This window comes from Amborella trichopoda, chromosome 4, assembly GCF_054954075.1.
Source record: "Amborella trichopoda isolate Santa Cruz 75 chromosome 4, AtrichopodaSantaCruz75HAP2 v2.0, whole genome shotgun sequence".
NCBI lineage: Eukaryota > Viridiplantae > Streptophyta > Magnoliopsida > Amborellales > Amborellaceae > Amborella > Amborella trichopoda.
In genome coordinates this window covers 13,049,636-13,072,186 of record NC_142339.1, presented here as the reverse complement: position 1 = coordinate 13,072,186, position 22,551 = coordinate 13,049,636, and the positions used below count along the sequence as shown (strand labels likewise).

The 22,551-nt window shown below is 36.6% G+C and overlaps 1 protein-coding gene across 1 annotated transcript; it reads right to left on the bottom strand.

Annotated features, from left to right (window-relative positions):
* Positions 1-8,602: 8,602 nt before the first annotated feature.
* LOC18423198 (COBRA-like protein 3) lies at positions 8,603-21,443 on the bottom strand. The gene is made up of 5 exons (XM_006827800.4): positions 21,387-21,443; positions 11,187-11,643; positions 10,545-10,704; positions 9,971-10,251; positions 8,603-9,387 (listed from the first exon to the last, which is right to left on the bottom strand). Exons 1-5 carry the CDS (start codon positions 21,411-21,413, stop codon positions 9,101-9,103), a joined length of 1,212 nt encoding a protein of 403 aa, XP_006827863.4. The 5' UTR covers positions 21,414-21,443; the 3' UTR covers positions 8,603-9,100.
* Between the last annotated feature and the right edge of the window lie 1,108 nt (positions 21,444-22,551).

The window sequence follows — 22,551 nt, the reverse complement described above, 5'->3', positions numbered from 1 at the left end:
TAAAAGAAGGATCATCAATCATCATCAAAAAGTTGAAGTGCTTGAAGTGAATGAGCAGACTTCTGATTCTCTACCCATTGATGAGGCGGAAATAAAGAAGCACTAGAGGTCTTGAAAGATGGTGGTCAAGCCACAACTGACGACTTAGAAGACGTGAACTTGGGTGACGAAGCTGACCTTAGGCCCACTTTCATGTCAGCTATTATAACTATTGAAGAGAAGAAGGAGTACACTAAATTCTTGCAAGCCAATAGAGCCGTCTTTGCCTAGCCTTATCAGGAGATGCTTGGTTTTGACTTTCAGGTCGCAGTTCACAAGTTGGGAATTGACCCATCCTTTAAGCCTGTCAAGCAGAAGTCAAGGAGGTTCCGAGCTAATTTGGAAATCCAGATTGAAGTAGAGGTTAACAAGCTTAAAACAACGAATTTCATAAGATAAGTCAAATACCCAAAATGGCTAGCTTATGTTGTGTCAGTCGAGAAGAAGAATGGTCAGATCAGAGTTTGTTTTGACTTTTGTGATTTGACTTGTCCTAAAGATGACTTCCCACTTCTCTTCATGGATGGTTATTCGGGGTATAACCAGAGAAGGATGGCGCATGAAGATGAAGAATCCACTGCTTTCCTGACTCCAAAATGGGTTTTCTGCTACACAATGATGCCTTTCGGTCTCAAAAATATCGGAGCCACCTATCAAAGGGCTATGACCACTGTCTTTGAAGATATGTCGCATGAAGAAGTGGATCGCTACGTAGATGATCTCGTAGTAAAGTCCAATGAAAGGAGTAGTCATAATCAGAATCTTGAAAAGTCTTTGAAAGATCTTCATCAACTCAAGATGAACCCTTTGAAGTGTGCCTTTGGTGTGCAATCGGAGAATTTATTGGGATTTATTGTCAGGTATCAAGGTTTGGAAATTGAACCTATCAAAATTAAAGTTATTCAAGAGATTCCATCTCCGAGGAATCCGCGAGAACTCAGATCTCTTCCCTGATAAGGGCAAAGAAAGGTTCGCATCTTGCAAGGCCTCTGTCTATTAAGAGATTACACATGGGCGCATCATCAAAATGACCCATCTTCCCTGATAATATTTTTCCTTCGCGCCGATGCATTCCTCTTCACAAGAAAAGAAGAAAAGAAGAACTCGGGCATGATGAGAATCATCATGAATAAAAAATAGAAGCTTCAGGCGGGCATAGCCACAAAGCTGGGCATGGTGAAAACCCACACGGGCGCCATGAGTAAAAATGATAGGCAGACATGGTCATGAAGCCGTCAGTAAAAGTGTCTTGAAAACAAAAAAACCGAGTATGGCGAAAACCCACAAGGGCGCCATGAGTAAATATGGAAATCCAAAGGTTGACGTGACCTCGAAGTCATGAGTAAAAATACCTCAATAAAAGGAGTTGGCGAAAACCACGCTTGTGGCACCACTCCTACCTAGTTCAAGCGAAAACCTGAAATGGCGCTTGGATTAAAATAAATAGGTTGATGAGACTCTTGACCAAAAGAATAAAATCTTAGCCAATTACAAGCAAAGAAAATTGCAAAGGCGCCAAGTCAAATCCAGATCAGCCCTTCCCTAACAACAGAATGAGTTCAAATGCCCACCAAGGGCACCCACAAAATTCCAACCCCAAAGCAAAAAAAAAAAAAAAATCCCAGTTCCAAAGTCAAAACAAATTCCTGTCCCAGAGCCAAAAAAACAATTTCAACCCCATAGCCAAAACAAAATTCTGAGCCAAAACAAAAATTCTTGCCCCAATGCAAAAACAAAAATCCCAGCCCCAAAGCCAAAACAAAATCCCTGCCGTAGAGCCAAAACAAAAATCTAACCCTAGTACCAAAACAAAAACCTTGGCCCCAGAGCCAAAACAAAAATTCCAGCCCTAGAGCCAAAAAAAAAATCCTGGCCCCCATAGCCAAAACAAAATTTCGGCCCCAGTGCCTAAACAAAAATCCCCGGCCTTAGAGCCAAAACAAAAATTCCCGCCCCAAAGTAAAAAACATCCCTGCCAGCTAGATTAGGACAAACGCCCACCAAGGGAACCCACTAGCTGTGCCATCAGGAGGCATTGTTGACATGGAATTATAAGTCCTTTATGAGGCAACCTATCGGCGCACTCTCCCATAAAAGAAAAGGATTCTAGTAGCATTGGGAAGGAGGCTCTTAAGCCAAGCCCCCAACCTCTTGAGTCTGTTTCGGTCACCCCTTCAAAAACAAGCTTAGTGTAACGTCTCCCTCATGGATTGTGTTGATGTCGTTGATCGAGAAGAAATATATTTGTTAAGACATCTTAGTAAGGATTCGAAAGATGAACTTTGACGGTCAATTTTATTCTGAATATTGCACTTCTCGCCTCTCTCGAAGTGCAACATCCATTGGGGGAGTTGTTATACGTCATTTTTTACGTACTTACATCCTTGGTGCAAATAAGGAGAGATCCGGTGATGATCTGGTCTTGCTGGTACTCAAAAATACATCGCCAGACCAAGGGAACACTGTAAAATAAGTCTAACACTAGGTAACCTTGGAAGAAGTACTATCGTGCTAAAAAGAGACCTTATAACTACATCTCTATGCTATGGGCTTCAAAGCAATACCATACCACCGCCATTGTATCTAGAACATCGAACCTCTACGGATCAAATTTGGGCCCAATCAGACCTCATAGGAACATTATAGGTCCAAATTACCTCAAATGGGTGGGTCATACACTATTGCGGTGTGGCCTCACCAAACCAATCCCCATTCATTTAGGCTGCGTTCTTCACATCTCGAGATCGTTTTTACAAACGCCCACAGATCGCTCGAATGGAATCCAAACAAGCGCAAATTATGACACAAGCTAGGTCTCGACGACCCGGTCAATTTGACATATGGCATGTATCTTGTCATGACCTAGAGCTAAAGCTTTTCTAGAGAGAAGATGAGCCCGAAACCATAGAAGTCAGAGTTTTTGAAGAAAGGGCATCTCGAACTTCGTTAAGCAATAAACTCGAGATCCATACATCGGATCATCGTGCAGTCAGGTCTGATGTGACCGTATCACGAAGGGCTACAAGCTAATATAACTATTACACTCAATCTAAGGTCGGATAAATCGCAAATTCCAAGGTTGAAGAAGCAAGATCGTCCGGTCGCCAGAATTCAGTTTTTCGGCGATCTCCCGAATTCAAAAAATACTTCAAGCAAGAACCAAAACAGACAAAGATTGGTGCAAAATTACTGTGGAAGTCTCCTCTTTAATTTACAATCAAAATAAAGACTAGGAACATAGTGGATCGCATTGCATTGACTGCCAAAATTCACGATCTAGCCGGATTTCTACCTTTTTGAAAAAGTTTGTCTCAAAGATGATAAAAAAGACATCAAACTCATCAGAATCAAGCAAGCATCAAGGCTATGATGATAGATCGTCTGAACCACTGCCATAAGCATTCGAAAAAGCTTTCAAGATCTGGCAATGGCGAAAGGACCCTCAAAGAGGGATGGTTTCGTCATTGGCACAAAAGGTTAAAAGGGTATTTTTATCATTATTCCTAAAATCTGGATTTTATTGTAATTTCTTTTAATTGTTATTAGGCTTAGTTTTGAGCGTCCACCCCTGTTTAGTGGGTCCTCTATATAAACAAGTTTAGGTTAATTGTAAAATCATTAATGAAATAGAGGCATTAAGCTCATTTCTACTTATCTTTTGCTCCGAACGCTTGGATCCAGCACCAAAGATAGAGAAAATTTTTTAGAGAGAGAAACTACCCTTAGTCCACCCTAGTCGAGCAGCTTCGTTCTCTCTCTCTCTCTCTTTTCTTCCTTTTCTCTCTTCACTCTTTGCTTGCCCTGCGCAATAACCTGCACCCAGGTTAAACGTACAGTCCCACCCCTTTTCCCAAGCATCTCTAGTGTAAACGCAGCAAACTTGCGGCATCGCATAGCATCTCACTATCTGACTATGCTCGACTCAATACCTTTCAAAGTCAGCCTAAGAGTTCCAACCCCCATACCATCGCTCTAACTTCCTCGTCGTACAGTCGAGTTGAGCTGTAAGAGATGCATACGCTCTCTCCCTCAATCACTCGAGAGGAGTCTTCCGAGCCGATAGTCAAGAGAGTTTTAACCCTTTGATTGCCCTGATCGTCTGAGCATGTAGCGTTTGCACGTATAAGGAGAATCTTGTCACCATTTCTCCCCACATCCTATTTCTTGCCAGCCAGCCTCTCATTTGAGTGAACGTTTATAGAGGAGTACTGATGAATCCGCATTGCAGTTTTTCAAGCGAAAGGGAACGGAGCGACGTGTTAAAGCCTAAAGAGAGTTCGTTTCCAAACTGCGCTGGTAGACAACCGGAGGGCTTCGTAATTGTTCTAAGAGGGCAAATTGCCCTGATGTGTCTCGAACTCCAAATAGTGAGGTTAGCACCTTAAAGCATCCCCATCGTAAAATCTTTCTCTTTTTTAGTTCTTATCCACGCATAGGAGAAAACACGTGTGCACACTCACAAATGTGCAGCGCTCCGCAGTTGTTTGAGAGAGGATTTTATCCCGCCGCACAAGCAAGGAAAAATGACGCCTAACCACTTGGGTCCCCATCACCAAGCTTCAACATGATCCGCTTTCAAAGATCATGACAAGATCAAGAAGCCTGATCGTAGAGCCAATGCCGCCGGCGCCATTTCCAATAGCATAAGGTCTCGAGCCCTTCAACAACCGGGACACAGCCTGGTCGAAGTGATCGATGTGACGGGCTGACATGTCAGTCCGTACCCACCGTTATAGACTTGTATTGACATGTCAGCTATCAGTATGGAGTGAAGTTGTCGATTTTCTATTGGATGATGGTTAGAGGCAAGTACAACCAAGATGACAGGATAGCTGGTATTTGACGACATTTTGAACGTCACTGGTGCTAGTCGGAATATCTTCAAACTACGATTGACAAAATCAGAGCACGCCATGTGTCTTGAACAGTACTGGGCGGTAGTCTGAATATCGCCAGCGGCATTGCCAATGGCACCGAAATCTTACAAATCGTACATATCAACATTAATGAGCAATTAATTTCTATTGACATAATGACGAGCATTAATGACTTGGCGCCATTCCAACCAGCGCCAACGCCGATCCAAATGGCGCCAAAGATCTGATGACACCAATTTTCGTATGAAATTTGATACAAGTTGTCATGTGCTCATTTCACCTATAAAAAGCCCCTTTTTCCTCAAGAAAAAGGTCCGAGTTCTCTTGCTCTTCTTCCTAGACTATATCCAAAAATCTCTTGATCTTGCGCCCAAGCTTGAGCTTGAGAGAAGAACCCCTTTGAGCAATCCCCATCCTATCAAACCCTTCGATCCAAAAGTACGAATACAAACTCCTTCAAGCAACACTTCAAACCAAAGGCAGTCCAGATAATCAGACCTTCCGGACCCCCTTCTTCCTATTTCTACTTGTCCTATTAAGAACTGAAAAATTTCGGGTTGATTGTGCAAATTTACTATTTGAACTGGTGTTGACTCTGGGTGCGGACCTGGGGGTGCCGTTTTCCCCTCATTTCTCCTTTTATTTATTTTCCTAAGATTTATTTTCATTTACATTTACATTTATGACTTCTTTCATTTTCTTCTTTACTTCTTGAGAAAGTTCTCTTTTCTTTTTCTTATAAACTTTGCATTTATCTTTCTTTAGTTAGAGTTGCTCGCTTTCTCTTCATTTTCTTTTCTTTTTACCCCATTTTAATGGTCCCTTATTTCATGTAGTATTTATTGTGCTAGGCTAGTTATTTTTACTCTCATTATTCCTTTTATTAGTTTGTATCTATTTCTTTTGTCATGGTATTTATTACCTTCCATTATTCCTTTGTTTAATGGTGTAGATTTCCTCTTTTCAACAAACCTCTTTTATTTCTTACTCTTATAATTAAGTAATCTTCATTCCTTTCTTGATATCATTTATTTCTAGTTAGGATCTTTGTGTTCATTCCTCTTCCTCTCTTTACTATTAGTAATGATGTGGTAGATCTCTTTCCCTCATTTCTATTTCATTAAGTAGTGACTTCCTTCCCTTTTAGAGCATGTATTCTTCTTGATTTGTTGTATTGATGTCTCTTCTTGTTTTGCCCCTTTTGTTAGTATATATTCTTTATCCTCACTTTGAATCCTTCATCTTTTCTATTTGGTAATGGTATTTTCATACCTTGCTCCAGTTATTTCTTGATTGGGTGTGTTCATTCTTCTTTCCCTTCTTCTTAATCCCTGTAATAGTGTAGATCTCTCCCATCTCTCATACATTCTGATCTAATACTTATTGATACTTCTTTTATTATGCTTTTCTACTCTATGTAGGGATATTTTGTTTTAATCTATTTTCTTTCCTTTTATCTTGAGGTTTAAATCCCATCTCCTCCATTCATCTCATTCTCGATTCTCTTTTGCATTCATTTTATCTCTTCCACTTGTATTTCGTTCAATAGTTTAGTCTTTCGTTTTCCCTTCTTGATATATTTTCTTTTCTTATTCTTCATTATCCTTTAGTAAGGATTATATATATAAGAAACATCTACAAAATGCCTATAAGTGAAGTTCTACAGTACTTCACCTATACTTTATTACCGTCTAAAGTTCATCAAACGATCACAATTTTTAATAGTATTAGCATTTTTATAATTTTTTTATTAATCAAATTTATCTAAAATTGGGGCGTGTGCACATATGACTAAGTCGCACCAAAACAAAATATTTAAAAAATAATAGTCATAAACTAAAATGATAAAATTACCCCTGAAACTTTATAGGCGTATTTTATGTAATTTTTATCATTCAAATTATTTGTTTTATATTTTATTCATGTGCATCTCATATCATTATGATTTATAAAACAAATATTAAAATTCAAACACTATCACACATTCGTAACCGTGTAATAAACTTTGAACGGTGATAAAGCCGTAGGTGAAGTACTGTAGAACTTCACCTATAGGCATTTTGTAGTATTTTCCACACACACACACACACACACACAATATATATATATATATATATATATATATATATATATATATATATATATATATATATATATATATATATATATATATATATATATATGGGTGCGGTTTCTAAAAGGTTACAACCTTAAACAATCCAATTAAAGCGCACCCTAAAATTTTATCATAACATGTAATTTTGTTATAAAAAATTCTTAGTATTATCTTAAAATCTATTTTCATACCTAATTAGAAAATTTTAAATTCCAAAAATGGTTAAAATCAAGTAAATCTATAAATATACGAAAATCTTGAAAACAAATGGTCTAGGTAATGTGTTGCAAGATGCACTATTTCCAGGACTCAAAAGCATTTTTTTTTCATATTCATGCATCTCGATGTCGAGATAATTGATTAGAGGGTTTTTTCAACATTAAAACAACACTTCCGATATATTTTTGAGCTACATATGTGATTCTACATTTAAAGGTTGCAACCTTATATAAACTTTTCCATATATATATATATATATATATATATATATATATATATATATATAAGTAATGATCCTATAGGACCCTCCCCCATCTATATGTGTAGGATCTCAAAAGATCACCATTAAAGTTAGCACGGATCTCTAGAAAAGTTATCACATGGGTGTGGAACTTGACTTTTCTATATATTCATACCAAATTTAATAATGATCTTTTGGGGTCCTACACACATGGGTGGGGGAGGGTCCTATAGGATCATCTCTCTCTCTCTATATATATATATATATATATTTCTCTTCTTTTTAATGAGTCATTCCTTATTTCTCTCCATATCTTTCGTCTCAACCCTATTCCTTATGTTCTCCCCTTTTATTTCGCTCTTATATTTATTTATTTTGCTTTCATTACATGTTATTTATTGATATTAGTTTCATCTTCCTCCTTTCTTTTTGGCTTTGTTTCCCCTCATGCTATATTATTGCCTTTTCTCATATTTTATATTCACATTATTTTCCCTTGTTGAAGAGGATCTCATCATCTTCCTTCTTCGCAACCATGCCTCCATCTCTATGTAATATCTCTCTTTCATCTTATGTTATGCATGCTTAGATTAGCCTTATCCTTTTGCACCTATATTCTTTAATTTCTTATTTTTTTAATATTTAGTAGTTAGATTCTTTACCCTTGTTTATTTGTATCTTCCTAGTTTAGCTGCTTACTTATAATTTTCTTTATTTGTTCTATTCTTATATACATTTTCGTTAAATCTCCTTATCTTAAAACTTTTTCTGAAACCTTATCGATTGAATTCTAAGGTTAAAATAGAAGAGAAGCCGGTTTGTCGGCAATCTGAGAGGAATAAGAACTTAGAACCCAACTATCCCTTGGAGCGTAATTTGACGAAACTCATACTCTACCGACGTATCAATTTGTTTACACCCAAAATCAAGACAGAGAACATCGTCCCCTATCCGCAATTTCAAGTATAAATAAGATCTAACACCATATTAAAGATGTGGCAGTTTTTGACACTATCTTTAAAAAAGCATCAAACCTACATCACTAAAATAAATGGTGTGAACATTGCAAACTTACTTTTACGAATAAATAGCAACCTCATACAAACCGCATCATAAATGCTCTGCTTTTCAATGCATTGCAAAATAAAGTCAAAGAACAAGATACAAATGTCATCGTTTAACCTTTGATTTAGTGACACAATATTCCCACTGTTATAGGACTCGGTCGGGCCCATCTGTCCACCATTCCATCAATATCTCCCACATTTTTTGCCAATGTTGAAACTTGGCTCCTTTTGTTTGTGATTGGACCCTATTTAATAACGCCTATACTTGTTTGTTTGATTAATGGCTGGAAAATGAAGTTTTTTACTTGAAAATTCGCTTTTCGTTTGAGAAAAAAAAGTGTATTTTCCATACCCTATGGGTTTTGGGGCCGAGGAATCTCTTTTTTGGAAGATTTTCATTTTACATTAATATCAATTTTTCTATTTTTTCAGCATTTTTTGTAGTTTTTATCCGGCCTATGAAGTATAGGGTCACTCGAGTAACTAGTCTTGGGCCAGTGGCCGGTACCTGGCCTGATTGTTTTTTCTGAAATGTTGCTCTCTAAACACCAAGAAGTAGCACTAGCACTGAAAGAAATCCTACTAAGACAAGACTCAAAGCAGAGTCCAGAGGTGCTGGTAGGGACCCATTTGGCAGCGTCGGATAGGCATCAGGCGGAGGCATGACGCAGTCATCGCCGTTGAAATAGATCCTCCTTGGGAACGCCCATCCATGGCTAAATGTGAAGGCACCTTGGTCCTTGTTGAGCAAAATGTCAGTTTGGACATTTCCCCCTTGCAAGAGTATGTCGTTGTACCCCTTGATCCCCCAAAACATGCCCGAGTCATCTTCATAAAAAGGAAAAAAGAGTACATCACCGTGAGAATAGAATACAGTTTAGCAATGACCATTGACCAGCTCATGACATTCACTGAAAATTGTGTTTAAAAGTTGGAGGACAAAGTTTTGATCCAAATTCTTAAAGACTACAGAACAAATTATCAATGACTGACTATTGATCCAAAATATTTAACAGAACTCTGATATTAAAAATGAAAACTTTAGTTTGAATAGAATCTAATAAGGACTTGAACCAAGTTTGTTCATATCTACTGTAATTTTAATCCCAATTTTCAGGAATGAATTTTTATACCTTAACAATTACTATTGAATTAATTTAGCAATCACAAAACTTAATGGGGTACTTGTTTGAAAGGGAAACAATATCAATGAACTTAATGGATGTTCAATATAACTTACCAATGACTACTGAATAATTTTTGCAATGACCATGAACTTAGTGACATAGCTGTTAAAAATTTTGCTGTAAAAATTATGGGGATGACCATGGCCATCAACTTAGCGAAGACTACCAAACCAATTGTAGAAACCAATGGAGATATCGGTCTGAAATGTTTGATAAAAACTTACTGACAGTGCCACCATATCTATCTAGTGGCTGATAGTTGAAGCTGAAGACTTGGTTTATACTACCAAGGTTGGGGTGTTGAGCCACGAGGTTCCAATCTGTATAATTCTTGGCATGGTTGAAGTTGTTTAACGTAATCTTCACCCTCCATAGATGCTTATAGCTGAGCATGACATGCCAATGTATCCTGACCGGACACATATGCCTTGTGCATCTCACGATGTCCTTGGCCTCCTCTAATGGTGACTTAGAAGTGTGCATCTCAAGTACAGAGGAGTTTCCACTGATGAAATAAATAGCCCCAAAGATTAGCCGTTACTTGGTTAACGTACTTGAGAATAAATGCAGAAAAATAACTCATATACACCTACATTTTGCTACTCCCACCAAAAAACAAGGGAGCCATACAGTTGTGTACACTATTATAGAACCTTTTCAGGTAGGAATGGTTAAAAAATGAGCAAAGATGGTCATTTCCAAAAAACTGAAAACATAGCAGAAACCCTAAAAATAAAATAAAGAAATGGACCAAAAATTAACTGGAAAAATGTTTGCCAATGGGCCTTGTACACTTACTTGACACACTGTCCGGCAAGTGAGGGCATATCTTGACAACTGCAGCTACAGAGGGGGCAGGGAACGATATCTGGGTTGTAAAAGGAGGACAAGGATACACAGCATGTTGGTCCCTTATGAGCTAAGGTTTGAGAATAAATGCAAGTCACATTCCAACTCTCTACAGAAAAACATCGAGATGTTAATTTCTGTCCACTAAGGTCATAAATTATTTTTATAAAACAAGAAAAGCACTAAAGAAATTGGTCCCTACAGTAACTGATCAGGGAACAAATTGTTTTTGCACCTTAGAGACCAACTAATAGCAATCACATCAAATAAATCAAGTTAATGGATATTTGAAAGGGGAGATTAATGATCCAAAAGAAAAATTTAAGGGGAGGCATTAATGTGTGAGGAGTGATTACTAAAATGACTACCCAGCATAACAAACTGGTATTATGAAAATACAGATGATAACAGTGGCCTACAAGAACTTGCTATTTTCCTTTTTTAAAGTAGACTACGTTGAAAGCACAGGAATACCACAATGGCACCCACAAAACAATCATTTATCTTTAAAAGAAAGCACAGATGTTATTTGAGCTATAATTCCATGAGTCTTGTCATTTGGCAGAAACTAGTAATAGTCTTGATACTCACTAAGGGCTTCGGTTGTGCGGCGGCCATCGGGATCGATGAAGATGCTCACATTCCCATTGATTGGATTGGAGCACGTGTAGCCAGGGCCGGGCCCTGATATCATGAAGTTCACCGGTGGAATGACAGTGGACAGTGTGTTCTTTGCGCAACCAACAGCTAACTGGAATGATGAAACTGCACGCGAAGAATCCTGTACTCTCGACGACAGCACCCCGCCCCTGCAGCAATTGGGCGCCTGCTTGTTGAAATTGGTACCAGGCAACAAGTCCACAATGACTGGATTCCTTTTGCAGCAGTGGGGTAAGTTTTTCTTAAACTCTGAGCAGTTTCCCTGTTCAATTGCCTGCGCCCCCTGCATCCACCATATGACCTCCCTCTTCTCCCAGGTCCAGCCCAGGCGCCACCCTGGGCTCGAGATGTGCCGATACTGTTCGAAGTTTAATATGGTGACCATTGCCTGAAATGGAATTTTCCCTAGTTATTGTCAAGAGACTGTAGAGCATACTCTAATTGAAGCATTCTAAAAGTTTACTCTCTCCAGCATAATAGCTACTCAGGAGGTAAGAATTTATATATATAAAACATCGGCATCCACACGACAATTTCTAGTAGAATATTTCTAAAAAAGAAAGAAAATGAGAGTGGTAAAGAAAGAAAATGAGAGTGGTTTGAGTCTTTAAACAACTTCGGTTCAATCTTAGGATGTTATTTTCCTTCAAGCACATACAGTGTCTTTACATATTACTTTTCTTGAGGTTGGTTTCCAGGTTGAAGAGATTACATCCTCAAGAGTCGAGACTTCTGATCCTAAAAATACTTCGATATCGAGTTTTATGAGAGGGAGCAAATGCAGGAAATGCTTCTGAAGGAGCATAAAATCTTTTGACTTTTGTCAAAAGATAAACTTTTTGGAGTCGGGTATGGTTGTTTATATGGCAGCATATGGTATAGAAATAAGATGTCCATCATGTGTCCTTTCCAGTCGAGATCGATGCAGATGAATTACTGTCCTGTAGGAAATGGGGTTGAGGTCAAGGTAGTAGAGCCTCAGGTCTCGGTTTGCATTCTTACCAAAGTTAACCCATTTTGAAACCTACTAACTGTTTCTAAAATGCTAAGCCCTTCAGAAACTACTAACAGTTTCTAAAAATGGGGAGGGGCCTGTAATCCCCGCTGAACTACTAAAAAAAAAAAAAAGGAATTATTATTCTGTTTCTCAGGGAATTTAGTGGGTAGAAATTATGAGTGTCATGTAATATATACACAATGTTTATTGTCTATTTTCCCTTTTGAAGCAGGCTGTGCATTATCAGAGCAATGCAATATACATAAGCCACTCAGAGCCACACTAAAATATATATATATATATATACACACACGTAATTAAGGGCTTATGATCAACTTCTTGTGTTTTATGATCGCTTTCTTGTATTTAAGATCTTCAATGTGATTTTGAGAAGAAAGGATTTTTTTTTTTTTTAATGATTCTATAGTTGTCCTAATTTCCATTAATGGTGATAAAACAAATGCCCATATGCATTGAGATATAGAAACTGCTTTAAGGATTTAGTCATGTGTCCATCTACGATATTTTGCCTTTCAAACTTATATATTAATAAAGCTGCTACTATAAACCTTTTAAAAAGACAAAAAAAAAAAAAACTAGTATAGCCACTGATTTTTCTGAGATAGAGATAGCAAAAACTCAGGTGAGAATAGAAACCCTATTCAATAATAACTGGAGAATGTAGTTTCGTGAAATTCTTTGCTAAATAGTTAACCTTTAGTAAACAATGATATCATAAAATTTGTTAACTTCCTGTTCATTACACAAATGTAATGTTCGTATTTTTTATTTGAACAATATTAGTATAATATAGTGTAAAGGTGTGGGTTCTTAGTCCCACGTCAAAAAATAACGTTAGAAAATAATGCTATTTAAAAGGCCACCTCCTACCTATCAAATGGGGGTTTGATTTCCCATTTTACTATACAACTATCGTACTTTGAAGACTTAGTATTTTTTTTAGTGCGGGCCCGTTTGGCTCATTGGATTCAGATTTTTAAGAGTTATTTGTACTCGAAATGCTAGGTCAATCGTATTTGGTTCTCTTAGAATTGAGATTTCCGTTGGAATTCAGAGTTCCATGGGATTCCTGAATGTTCATTTTAAGCCAAAATTTTGGAAATCTCACATTTCATGGAAATGATCCATTTTGCTGTTGAAGAACAAAAAAAGTATTAAAATTTTAGAGAGAGAAAATATATCAAATTTTAAATAGAGATAACATATTAAAATTGTAAAGAGGGAAACCATATTAGATTTTAGAGAGAGAAGGTCCATGAAATTTCTTAGATAGAAAATATATACCCTTTTTAGTGAATTTTAGAGAGAGAAACTATATCAGATTTTAGAGAGAGAAAGTATATGAAATTTTTTAGATAGAGAAATTGTATACCCTTTTTAGTGAGACAAATATCTCAAATTTTTAGAGAGTGAAACTATCTTAAATTTAAATTTTTAGGGAGACCATATATAAATTTTAGAGAGAGAAAGTATCTCAAATATTAAATTTTAGAGAGATAAAGTATCTTTAAATTTTAGAGAGAGAAACTACATTAAATTTTGTAAAGAGAAATATCTCAAAACATTTAGAGAGAGAAAGTATCTCAAATTTTAAGTTTTAGAGAGAGAATATATTAAAATTTTAGAGATTAGAAACTATATCAAGTTTTAGATCGAAAAACTACCGCAAAAGAAATTATCTTAAATTTTAAGTTTTAGAGATAAAATACCTTAAAACTTTAGAGAGAGAAACTATATCAAATTTTAGATAGAGAAAGTACCTAAAATTTTTAGAGAGATAAACTATATGAAAAATTTTAGATAGAAAAACTATCTCAAATTTTAAGTTTTAGAGAGAGAAATTATATTAAAATTTCAGAGAGAGAAAATAATTGAAAATTTTAGAGAGAGAAACTATCTCAAAATTTAAGTTCTAGTGAGTGATAGCATCTTTAAATTTTAGAGAGAGTAACTATATCAAATTTTAGAGAGAGAAAACACCTAAATTTTATTAGAGAGAGAAACTATCATAAATTTTATTAAAGAAATTATCTCAAAATTTAAGTTTTTTATAGAGAAAGTACCTTAAAATTTTCGAACGATAAACTATATCATATTTTAGAGAGAGAACTACCTGAATTCTTTAAAAAGAGAAATTATCTGAAATTGTTTAAAGAGAGAAACTATCTCAAAAAATTTATAGAGAGAAACTATCTTAAATTTTAAGTTTTAGAGAGAGAAATTATCTCAAAATTTTAGAGCAAAAGTCTATAAAATTTTTAGAGAGAAACCATTTCAAATTTTATGTTTTTGAAAGATAGTGTATTAAAATTTTAGAGAAAATTTTCAAGAGAGAAACTATCTCAAAATTTTTAGAGAAAGCATTGTTATTTCTAAAAAATATATATTCCTGACAATCTAAATAGGGAATTTGTATTTTCTTTTTTTTTTTTTACCAAATGCGATCCAAATAGGGAATTAATATTTTCAAGAAATCTCAATTCCAAGATTGACTTTTCCTGGGATTGAAAAATCCAGGGATCCAAACGGGCCCTAAGTCGTGAGATTTTTTTATCCTATTTTTCAGGGGTCGCAAGGACTAATTTGAATAGATCATCCTTATACTTAAATTAATAGGGGCAAATATAATCTTTTTTTTATACCAAAGATATCAAATTTTATTGTTAATAATTAGACAAGAATTACATCATTCATGATAGAAATAAACTCAAGCGAAACACCTCTTCTGGCTAAACCATCGGCAATACCATTGGCCTCCCTATACACATGATGGAAAGATATCGATAGCATCTCCACCTAATCCAACACTTGTCCCCAAATTGACCGAAGCATCCATGGAACTCTTTGCTCCTTGTTGCACCACTTTATCACGTCTAAAGAATCCCCTTCCACCATGATAAAATTCCCCAGATTCATAGATTCAATGAACAATAATCATCTTAGCAAAGCTGTAAATTCTGCAAAATTGGCAGTTGCATAACCGATAGGTCCAACATAAGCGAGAATAATTGTCCGAGTCAAATCTCGCACTACTCCTCCAATACCTGTTTCGCCCGGATTACCAAGGGAACTACTATCAAAATTGAACTTTAAATACCATTGAATAGAAAGTAACCACCGACCTACAGGCCTTGCCCTTACTACATTAGAGAAAGCAAGGTTGACTAAGTTTAACGTTACATCAGTCTAAGTGATACCCCTACCATATTTACTGATAGAGAGTCAGGTCCAAGTGGTATGGATTATACGTTGAAGGATATGATCAAAAGAAATGACAGTCCCTTCAAAGTTGTGTCGATTACGCTCTTTTCATATCTTCCAACACATTGCCCCTCTAATTATTTGCCACAAGATAGACCCCAGCTTCAGTAAGGCCTAAAAGACCACTTGTGAAATAATACTCAGCATATCCTGAGGTAAAGCCACCTTGAAACCTAACAAATTTAGAAAGAATTCCCAAATTTTGGAAGCAAAGCGATAGTGTACCAAAAGATATGAAACAGTTTCACCATCTTCTTTACACATCAAGCAAACGTTGGGCACAACCTTACCTCTCTTGATAAGATTGTCTAAGGTCAATATCTTATTTTGCCCAGCCAACCAAATAAAGCATTGTACTTTATGAGGTATCAGCCACTTCCATACTTCAACAATCTGTGGCAATCATGGAACAATATAGAATATGTCGCTGTCACTGAAAGAATCCATCCTATTTATGCTCCCATATTATCTCATCCGCAATAGTAAAAGTAATAACCACTTCCAGCAGCTGCGATAACAGTGATGTAAATTGCACCAACATATTCTCTTGCACTCTGTTATATGGAAACTAAATATTCCAAACCACTTTCTCCCAGCATATTCTTGCACTCTATTATATGGAAACTAAATATTCCATACCAGTTGCTCCCCCTACTAATTAAGTGTCGATTATCAAGGCATTGGGATTAGAAATTTTAGCAAATAAATTAGTGAAGGATATCTTTAGTGGGCAGTTACCCATCCGCTTTTGATGTCAAAAAGAAACTTGAGATCCACTCCCCTCACACCACCGAATATCTCTATGAAGATAAGATTTACATAAAAAGATATCTCTCCAATAAATCGATCTAGATGACCTTCTTCTACCTCCTCCAATCCAAACTCCAAGACATCTACACCATATTTTGCTATAAGTACCTTACACCAAAGCTAATCTTTGAATAATACACATCGCCACCACCATTTAGTTAATAAAGCTTCATTCATCAAAGAAATTCTTCTAATGCCTAAGCCCCCTTCACATTTAAGGATACATACCATATCTCATCTCAACAAGGGGTATGTTTTGTCCTCCACAAAAGAACCCATAAAAAATTGTGCATCATCCTTTCGATTTTCTTGACCACACCCAATGGAATTTTCAAAAGGGACATTTGATAGATAGGTAAGTTTTCCTTGCAGGATCTCAATAAGGTCACTCTTCCCCAAGAGACAGATACTTTGGCTTCCATAATTTAGTTTCACTTGAGCACAAGAAATCTTGCATCAGAAATTGGCATCCCCAGGTAAGTAATGGAGAATGTATCGGCTATACATCCAAGAGTTAGAGCCAACTTCTCAACCATATCGGTACTATAATTGACCCAAACCAAAGCTGTTTTTGTAAAATTAACTTTTAGCCCCACAGCCGATTCACAATACTTAAAAAATCTGTCAATATTCTCAATATGCTCCTTCTTAGCCTCAATAAATATCAATATGTCATCTACACACTGTAGATGAGAAATAATGGGTCCATCCTAACCGATAAGAAAGCCCGAAAAGTTACCTTTATTCACCACATTACTAATCATAAGATTAAAACACTCTTCATAAATTGAGAAAGAAAGGGTGACAAAGGGTCTCCCTTACAGAGACCTTTAGAGGCTTTGGAAAAGCCTTTTGAGCAACCATTAATAAGCACCGAGAAGTATGGAGATCATAAGCAACTATAAATCCAATTACACCATTTCACCCCAGAACTCATCATATTCAAAACTTCTAAAAGAATGCTCCACTCAACCCTGTCATAGGCATCTTCCAAATCCAATTTGATCACCACATCTGATTCTTTACTTTCAACTATCCTTGAGCCACAAGCACACTATCAGTTATCAACCTATTTTATAAATGCTGCTTGAGGTCACAAAATCACAAAATCACAAAATTCAGTACCTTCTTAAGCCTTAGCGCCAAAATCTTAACAATAATTTTATACAAGCTGGTCAACAAGCTGATAGGTCTAATATCTGATAATTCCACAATAACATATTTTTTGGGATTCGAGCAATAAAAGTCGAGTTTACCCCCTTAAATAACTCCTCCCTTAACAGAAAACATCACACCATCCCCAAAAGTTTCCCACATAGCATAGACCAAAACCTATGAAAAAAGCAGATAAGAAAGCCATCTAGCCCTGGTGTCTTATCCCCTGCTAAAGAGAAAACTACCACCTTCAACTCCTCCATTGATACATCCACCTCCAGAGCAGTCAAGTCCAAGGAGAGGATTTTAAATGGAATACAAGCCATTCTAGGGGTAAAGTGCACTTCCTAGGTGAATGCGTTACGGAAGTGTTCAATGACAGCTCGATCATGGCCATCATAATCATCCTGCTCAACCCCTTGGATCGATAAACTCGAGATGTCATTCTGCCTCCTACGAGCATTAGCAATAACATGAAAATACTTAGTGTTTAAATCACCTTCCTTGAGCCATTTTACTCGCGACCTCTGCCTCCAATAAACTTCTTCAACCCTACGGAGTTCATTAGGTGATAGTATTTTCCCAGGTTGTTCTAATGAGATCCCCAACCCATACTTCATCCAACCATCCTATCTCCAATCTGAAACGGTTTTGGACCACCCAAGGAGTTACTTCAACTCAGTAATAGTGGCGTATGGTCAGAAGACAATCTAGGGAAAGCTTTCACAGTAACCAAAGGGAAAAATTCCAAAAACTCAGTAGAGACTAAGAACCTATCAATCTTGGTCATGATAAGATCTAAAAGACTATTCTTCGTCCACGTATACGATGAATCCAACAAAGGCATATCAAACAGTCTATTATTCTCTATAAAAGAGTTGGAACAATCTCATGGAGGAATTAATACGGCCTCTTGAAAAAGACTCCTCAGGCCATCTTATCAAATTGAAGTCTCCCCCAACACAAAAAGGCAAATTAAACACAGATAAAACCCCTGACAAATCATTAAGAAACCCTTTTTTGAGAGATAATATTTGGTCTATATACATTCAAAAGGCCCCACGAAAAGTTGGGCATAGGACCATTAAGCGCACAGCTAACTATCTATCACACCTTTAAGAACCTCGAAACTTTGTAGAATCTGGGGATTCTACAATACCCACAAACCACCCAAAACCGCTGTCGAGTTAATACTTTCAAAATAAACTGATCCAGAACCTCAAACTTCTCGAGCCCCCAAACACAGTAGGACTGGGAAGCTTGGTTTCTTGCAAAATTAACATATCTGGTTTATACTTAACCAAAAAAAACACGTCCCTTTTCCTACCTACATCCCCTAAGCCCCTTACATTCCAATTTAAAATTAACAAAGAAAATGGTTGGATGAAGAACCTGAACCTTCAGCATCAGGCCCAAAGAATTAATGCTCCAACACATGTGCAACCTCCAAAGATTTTGAGCTTTCATCTGAACTAACTGCTACCATGTCATCTTCATTTGAATGACGCTCTCTCATAAGCAACTAAGGGCCTCTACCTATCAATTTGGCTGAAAACCTTGAAGGTCCAGCCAACTTCTTTTTTTTGGCTCTAGACGATTGCTGAACCACGCTCTTCCCCTGGCTAGGAGAGCCCACAAGGCAAGAGGATTTGCCTGTAAGAGCTGGCCCAACATACTCCACCTCAGCTACCGCCTTGACAACCTTCTCAACCTCCTTTTTTTCCATTCTCTTCAATCTCTTCTTGTCCCTGATATCCTGTAACACCACAGCTATCGGAACACTATAGTCTAGTCCCATATCGTCAAGCATTACACGGTTCTGACGATCCTCCTCCTCACCCACTTCAACATTGTCCAATGGAATTACAGCACCCTCCACCATAAGCAACGAGCCATCTTGGTGAGGAACAACAAGGAAAGGAGGTTCGATCTCAACCACCACCAGAGCTGACATGGGGTCGAAGAAATCGAGGTCATACTCTTGACCCCCTTCACTCCCCACCTCTAAAAGAGAGGCCTCAACTCGACAACCAACTCCCCATCATCTTATTCCAATTCTAACACCGAGATAATATCTATCGGGTCAACTAACAATGGATCAAATATAATATTGAGACAACACATTAGCATGATTAAATAAAAGGAAGGTCCTCCCTTCCATCAATAATATATTTATTATTCTCCACAACCAGATTTTAAAACCTCCACTTCTCCCATTTTCTCAACAGTTCCAAACTATATTTTGGGTGAAACAATGGAGACTTCAGCAAGTTTCATCAAAGTAATGAACCAAGATGTCGCCAAACTTGATCAAATTGATGGGATAAATTTCATCAGATAGCAACAAAAAAACAATGTTTTTGTCAACTATATTTAAGGCCGTGTACATTATCACCGAAAAAATACAAGAGTTACTGTCAGGAAATGAAGTGGAAGAACCGTGAGCTATCCAAAAGTAGATGAAGGATGATTATATTTTGCAAGAGTCGTATCCTCAATACATTTACCAATCCAATATTTGACATGCACTCTTCACTGGCATTGGCTAGGAATCTTTGGCAATTATTGGAGACCAAGTACCAAATGGAAGAATCGAGAATCAAAGATTTCTTATAATATTTAAAAGTTAAGTTCATTGAAAATAAGCATATATTCAATCAAGTGCATGAGTTACAACTTACTATAAGTATTGCGTTACATGAATTATTTGAAATGGGGGGATAATTATATACAAGTTATGCCCTTCTTGGATAGAATATCAAAAGAAAATGAAGCACAAACGAGCTGATCTTTACTGCGTTCAAGTTCAATGGTCTCTCCATATAGAGGGAGTAATGGAATCTCATTTCTATATAAATAAGTCTCCCATAGACCCATTTCTAGAGAACCAAATGGGCCTCAAATAGGAGTGTTGATCCACATGAAAGGCCGGATCCAAAAGCTCATCTAAAGAGGATGTTCATATGTCAAATTGAGTCTCTCGACCTTGAGATGGATTGACATGAAAAGAAAAAAAAAGACTTCTAACTATAAAAAAAAAAAGAAAAGAAAAGAAAATTGTTTCATGCAGAGGGAATCGCATTTCTACATTAGCGGTCCCTGAGGTGTAAAGCTTCCATCTTAAACATGGATGCAAATAGGTGGTCCAACTAAAAACAATTGAAACTAATGGTCCAAATTTTTTCTTAAATAGAATTATTATTTTTAATTTTCAAAATTTATTTATTTTTTCATATTCATGATCTCCATTTTAAAGAATATGTCGTAAAAATTAAGTCCAAAAATCCATGTCAAAACTAGATTTTTAAGAGGTGACTCATTTCTGCATGGACTCCTAAAAACAGTATCCTAAAATGAATGCATCTTGTAACATATTATATAGAATTAATAGATTTGCTCAATATGCTAACCCCATTATGAAAATAGATTTTTAGGCAATTGTAAGGTTTCCAACGACGATACTACGTCTTTTAGCAAGACATAAGGGTGCACCTTCCTTTAATACCTTATACAAACTATATCATTTTGTCAATTGTAGCATGGAATATTTAAACTTCTTGAGGGTACAATACGAAGTCAAGCCAATCAAATTTCCCAAACATATGAACTCCTATGACCATCTCTCTCTCTCATCCATAAATGGTCACTGTCGACTGATATGCTGAGATTATACCCATAAATATTGATATGTTGTGAGATTATAAAAGATGGACTGTAAAAAATTGCCAAATGTGGGCAATGTTATAAAGGCGTAGAAATTGTGATCCTCTCTATCTCTCTCTCCATCTCTTTCTCTCTCTAAATGCTTACCCAAAACCAAATTAATAGGAACCAATATCAAAATGAAGAAAAAGTGAAAGCATTCTTGAGATGCTTTGTGTATTTACCTGGTAGCCATCGTCGGTCCAGTCCATCACATCCCATTTGATGGTTATGTTCCCATTTGGATCCATAGGATCAAATGCACCTAAAACCACAACAAACAAACATCACACACACATTTGAATACATGCTTTTGATTTCCAATACCTATTGAGAGAGAGATGATCACAGCAAATAAACTTCCAAAACAAGAATATTGAGTTATTTTGATTCGGACAAGGTTTCTATAGGTCCATGTTGAAATGTGTCGGCTCTTAAAAATCTATTTTTTTGAGATGGATTTTTTGACCTAATTTTTAAGAACGTATAATCTCTAACATGGAGGTCATGAATATGAAAACATAAATAAATTTTCAAAATTAAAAGGATATTTCTATTAAGAAAATATTTAGATCGGTAGTTTCAATTGTTTTTAAATGGACCACATATTTGCATCCATCTTTAAAATGGATGCTTTATACCTTAGGACCACATATTGTAGAAATAAAGGACCAGCCCATATGAAACAATTTTCCTTTTGATTTTACAGAGATGTTGAGAACATATTACTTCAAAACACCACACATAGAGACGAGACAAAATTAAAATATTGTTGTTTTTTTTGGGGGAGGAAAAGAGAGAGAGAGAGAAACAATACACTTCCAAATCCTATCAAGCAGGACAACGAAAATGTAGAGAGAACAAATGCACTTCAATACCAGAGATGATGAAAACAGAGAGAGAGAAGCACAGCAACATTTTTCAGTAAAAAACTAACCTGAAAGCGATAATGAAGCAATGAACCACAGTAAAGCAGCAAAAAGGCCGAAACCAGTAGTATTTCCTGAGTTTTTACTCATTTCTTCTTGTCTTTGCCCCTTGGATATATGAAAAATCCCGACGTTCTTTCTCTCTCTATCATTTTCTTCACATGTTGCACCCAAAGATGAGATATGGAATTCCCCCATCTCAATTCCCAGGATGTCCCTTCATCTGTAGAGAGGGAGAGTAGAGGGATGAAATTACATGAATGAGAATGGTGGTGCAGGGCCAAAGGTGAGAAGAAAGAGAAAGAAAAGCGCAAAACCAGAGGCCGCATTTGTGCTCTTATTGGAACATCCCGATGCCATTCTGTTAAGTTTCTATATGAAGCACAATTAAAAGGAGCAATGGCTTCTAAAGCCCTATCAT